We start from the raw sequence: 5364 nt of genomic DNA, 5'->3' as shown, positions 1-5364 counted from the left end.
AATTAGGCACCATTGTATCACCCCTAAACGCAGAGTAAGGTAAACAGGGTCTTGATGCCAGCGAATCGACTCAGCACTTTTCTAGTCCAAGAAATCATTAGCAGCCTACTGCTGGAGAGAAAACCGCACCGGGCGACGATACAGCTCCCCTGTTCCGCTTTCTCTCGCCTTTCTTCTCGCTTACTTTCTCAGTTTCTCACACAGACACACACACACACACACACACACACAAACACACACACACACACACACACACACGCTTTCTCTCTGTCTCTCTCTCTCTTTCTCTTTTTCACACACACACACACACACAAATCTCTGCTCATCTACAGGGCGACAAGAATATCAAGGTCTGAAAATGATCCAAAGGCAATGACTATGGCTTTGCACAGGAGTCTGATCTGTATGCTAAAGGAGCTCATTAACGTTAGTTACACAAGACATGAGACATGCCCACAGCACTGAGGACCCTTCCCATTACACACAAGCGGCCATTTACTGGGAGAACATTTAGATTGCCAGGGGTGCTCGAACTCCACACGCAGTGGAGTGCGTTGCCAAGATCATAGCTTCTTGTGAATGTCATCTGCTTAATGATTTGTTGAATATATCTAACAATCTATAAAACAACTGCTGTTAGCCTCCTGATATATTTCTCTATTTCTGTTACATCGACTAAGCATCAGCTGTCCCCTGAACCTAGAGCAAAATAACGGGTTGGTTTTGAAGGTTAGAAACTATATTTACTGAAACTACATTTTAATGAAGTACTGTGAAAGGACCCTGCTGTGCTCAGTGGTGTACTCCAGGATATCTGTGTGTGTGTGTGTGTGTGTGTGTGTGTGTGTGTGTGTGTGTGTGTGTGTGTGTGTGTGTGTGTGTGTGTGTGTGCGTGCGTGCGTGCGTGCGTGCGTGCGTGCGTGCGTGCGTGCGTGCGTGCGTGCGTGCGTGCGTGCGTGCGTGCGTGCGTGCATGTGTGTGTGTGTGATTCATTCATCTGACTCATCCACCTACATATGCACAAGGGTTACCTACACTGTCAACAGACACCCTGGGAGCAGCAGAGTCCTTGGGACTGTTCTGTACCTGAGACAGTGTGTGTGCATATGAGAGAGAGAGAGAGAGAGGCAGAGAGAGAGAGAGAGAGAGAGAGAGAGAGAGAAAGGCAGAGAGACAGACAGATAGACAGACAGATAGACCAATAGACAGAAAGACAGACAGACAGCTAGACAGGCAGACAGATAGACAAACAGACAGAAAGACAGACAGACAGACAGAGCACAGTGGTTCCCTATCTGCAAACCACCAAAGAGTTTCAGGGAGAGTCCTTATGCATCACCTGCATCTACTGCCCTTCACATACCTGGGAGCTTTTGATAAAAACTGTGGTGTCCATTCCTGGTCTTGGAGGGCTGCAGTGTCCCCGGGCTTTGTTGTGCCTCTGCTCATAATGGTTTAGCTCAGGTCCCTGATCAGATGGACTGGATGAGTTCCCCTCTCCTGGCTTTTCCCCCAAAGCGCAAAAAAAAAAAAAATGGATCCCAGGATGTTTGCAAATGAGAGGCTGGTTCAAAGCCGAACAATGAAAGCCTGCAGGAAAATTGTGTCCCTCCAGGACCAAGACTTGACACCACCGGTCTGCACCATAGCTCAGGAGTTGCTCGAGCCAGACACTAAAACATTTAGCTTCATTGATTTGACTCGCTCGCCATTGCAAAATAAAGGAGCAAGAAAATGAGTTCAATTAAGAGCGAAATTGGATTTAAATGCAATGGGTTAGTGTCTGGCTGGATGGCAAGACTGCAGACTCTTATAAGGCCCTTTTTTCCAGGTCCATCATTGCCCATGTTTTGCCAAAGGCTGCATATTTTTTACAGACACAGTGCTCCGTGGTCGCTTTCTGCATGAATAAAACAGAGCTACAGTAGGCTCCAGTCGGACCCACCATTCATGCCATTGTAGAGGCTCCGGTGATGGGGCGACATTTCCTCTCCTCCCTTCCTCTTCTGGACTATCTCCCTGCCAGGGCTGCCGAACCTGCCGTGCTCCGGGCTGGCACTGTACTTGTGCCTGATGGACTCGGGGCTCCCGGATATCACCCGTCCCTTCTGCAGGTGCTCGGGTGTTCCCGTCAGCACCTGCTTGGTTTCGGGGCTCCCGCAGACACTCCCCATGTTCCCCCTCTGCTTCCTGAAGAGCTCGGGGCTGCCGGATACCAGCAGGTGCGGGTGTTTGGAGTACTGCTCCGGGCTTCCCCGGGCCAGGCCCTTGCCGTGCTGCTTATCCGGGCTGAGGCCCCGGAGGAACTGGTGGTCGGGGCTAGACAGCGAGCCGCAACGGGGCCGACACACCTGGGGCAGGGTGTGGGCCGCGTACTCCGGGCTGGTGCTCCTGCGTCGGCCCGGACGGTCCCCGCCCAAGTCCTCTCCTCCAGGCATCAGCCCGGCCCGTGGCTTGTTGAGATGGTCCGGGCTGCCGGTGCCAGTGCCAGTGCCAGCACCTGTGCCAGCCAGCAACTGCTGCTTGTGGTGCAGGTGGTCGGGGCTGTCGGTGCTGCCCGCGCTGGAGGTGCTGCTTCCATCGCCCACGTCCCTCAGCAGCCCCGGCCCCGGCGCCGTCATATGCGACAGGCTGCTCTGGCTATCGATGGAGTTCCGACACCCAGCCACGCCCGTCCCTCCGCCCAGCATGCTGCCCTGCTGTCCCCCCAGGCCACCCCCGACACCAACACCACCACCGCCGCCAACACCACCTCCTTTCTCCTCGTCCAGCATGAGGCAGAGCTCCTTGAGCTCCAGGTTCTCCTTGATCACCTCCTCCTGCCGCTGCTCCAGCTCCTTCAGCTTCTGCAGGTAGAGCGTCACCTCCTTGCGCATGATGCCGGTGCTGTAGCGGCCCAGCCGCTGCCACTCCCGCGACACCTTCTTGCCCTTCTGCCGGTCGTCGTCCAGGAAGCAGCAGAGGTCGCGGAGCTCCTGGTTGTCCTCCTGCAGCTTCTGGTTGATATCCTTCAATGACAGGAAGTGGCAATGAGACAAGCATAGTAAAACAGATAGACACGTCCTTACTTTAGCAACATAGCAGTAGTGTTACGGAATGTTCTTGTTAAATCTAGCATAGCTTGCACCTCATAATGATTTGCACCTCAAGCATCAAGGTTTCCTCAGAACAGTCTATCTATCTATCTATCTATCTATCTATCTATCTATCTATCTATCTGCCTCTCTATCTATCTTTCTATCTGTCTGTCTGTCTGTCTGAGGATAGGTCCTTGATCTAAGGTTTCTCTTATTTGCAAGTAGAATTTGATTCACACGAGTGTAGTGCATGTAAAGCTAATTTTACTTTTGAACCAGACAGATTTTCTCAAAGGGATTATGATTTCATTCCATGTCTACCATGCTCTTTCATGATTGGTTCAAGATAGGACTAAAACCGGGACCCAGGACACAGTTAAGAGTCCAACTGACTAACTACCAACATTCTAGTTTTGGCTGTGGTTTGAACTGAGATTTTGTCTAACTAACCTACATTTTCATGTTGTTGGATTATTCTCTAAACTGTTTACCCACTACCCCTACCCCCTAATCCCTATCCCATGTCTAGGCAATGACATTTCTCCATTTTTGTATAGGCCGTGAGGTCGCTGTTTTGTCCACTAATGCACGAAATTACTGCAAAGCATAGCAGGCGTTAAACTTTACATTGCATACTATACAGATTAGCATTGTTTTTCCCGTTTGAGAGTCCATCTTAAATCACATAAACCGAACAGCAACAAGTGTGAGTTTCATGCGCATTATTGTTGGAGGAATGAATCAGAGAGGGCAATTAAGGCCCTTTCATTTTTAAATTCTTAAAAATGTAAAATGTGATCATCAAGAAAGACACTGAGTTCCGTCACGCTGTCTGTATTATGTTTGCATGCATGATGTGCATTCAACTATATTCGATTATTCACCTGCATTGCCAGATGCAAGCCGAGAAAAAATATTGCCACAGGCACATTTGCTGCGAGAATGTATGGCTTAAACCGAATCACTTTTGCTCTGTATTTCTAAATGCTCTATATTTATTAGAGTGTAGGCCACCTCGGTGCTTTGAGTTAGTGTCCTCATATGCTCTGGGCGCGTCTTACCTTCAACCCGCGAATCTCATTAAGATGCTGCTGAAGCCTTCGGTTCACTTCTCGGATGAGGTTCCCGTGGTCCAGAATGGCACTCATTTTATCTGCTTCGGCTCTCCTCAGCCGGCGAACTAAGTCCTCCTTACTCGACTTCATTAAATCCTCATCCGACAGTTTGGACAGGTCCTCGGATTGACTTTCTGTGTTCTTTGCCATGGCCGCCTGGTGCTGAGGCTGCGTCGGTTTCTCCATCAGAACAAACTTACTCTGACAACTGGAAAAGTGCGTCGGAAGAACGGAAGGAAACTGCCGGAACCCCCTCGCCTACACTCAGCCGAAATACCCTCTTTTCGATGGCCGGGGATACTGTACGTTGGCTATAACATGGTCAATCCCTCTGTAATACCCATTCCGCCTCCTAAATCTAATCGAATAAACCCCAGTGCTGAGGGACTAGCCCAAATTCAGCACCTTCTCCAAATGGGTGAGCAGCCCGTCTCAGGGAGAGCCACCGGCCGACTTCAGCACTGCAAGTGAGCATGTCTCCCCATACCGTGTCCACCCTAACGGAGGCGCGGCCCGGTAGTGCGCGCGTGGAGAGACGCAGAGGACTCGCTGCTGAAGCACCTCCGCTCTTAAACGTAAAGTGCAACGGAGTGATTCGGCTGAGTGGCTGACTCGTGGTTTAGCGCTCTCTCGCGCTCTCTCTCTCTCTCCCTCTCTCTCGCTCGCTCTTTATTACACACACACGCGCGTGCACTCGGTGATTTGAGAATCAGGGACTGAATACTGGAAAACTAGCGACATCTGCTGTTTTTTGTAGCACTGTGAAATACTCTGTGATGCAGTGTACAAATTACATACATGTGCGTTTTGAACTACTAATAGTAGAAACGCTGTCTCAACATCAACATCAACACATAACATTTATCAAATGTACTCAGACATACTGTAACGAGGGGCACTTATAACGTTTATCAAATGTTGAAATGAATTATATTAAAGTTTATTTAAAATGATAAATGTTTTGAGGTATAACCACATGGATGGATTGACTACACCAAGCATAGACCCACCACTACTTAACAGTAGATGGAGCCTAATTGTAAATGGTGGATTGCTTTCCTACTCAAAGCACTTTCTGTACAGTCAAAACAACTAGATTACTACTGTGCTCAGACAGACTATTTATCTATCGCAAGATATGCACTCAAGACATAACCAAAATACCCCAATAC

The 5364-nt window shown here is 49.3% G+C and overlaps 1 protein-coding gene across 1 annotated transcript; it reads right to left on the bottom strand.

The window, feature by feature from the left end:
* Positions 1–1919: 1919 nt before the first annotated feature.
* ccdc85a (coiled-coil domain containing 85A) lies at positions 1920–4378 on the bottom strand (the record flags this gene model as incomplete). Its single annotated transcript, XM_080848611.1, has 2 exons — positions 1920–3008; positions 4139–4378. 2 exons carry the CDS (start codon positions 4376–4378, stop codon positions 1920–1922), a joined length of 1329 nt encoding a protein of 442 aa, XP_080704737.1.
* Positions 4379–5364: the final 986 nt, after the last annotated feature.

Source organism: Sprattus sprattus, assembly GCF_963457725.1.
Source record: "Sprattus sprattus genome assembly, chromosome: 12".
In the NCBI taxonomy this organism is placed as follows: domain Eukaryota; kingdom Metazoa; phylum Chordata; class Actinopteri; order Clupeiformes; family Clupeidae; genus Sprattus; species Sprattus sprattus.
The sequence above is the reverse complement of the archived record's forward strand: the minus strand, read 5'-3'. Positions and strand labels throughout refer to the sequence as shown.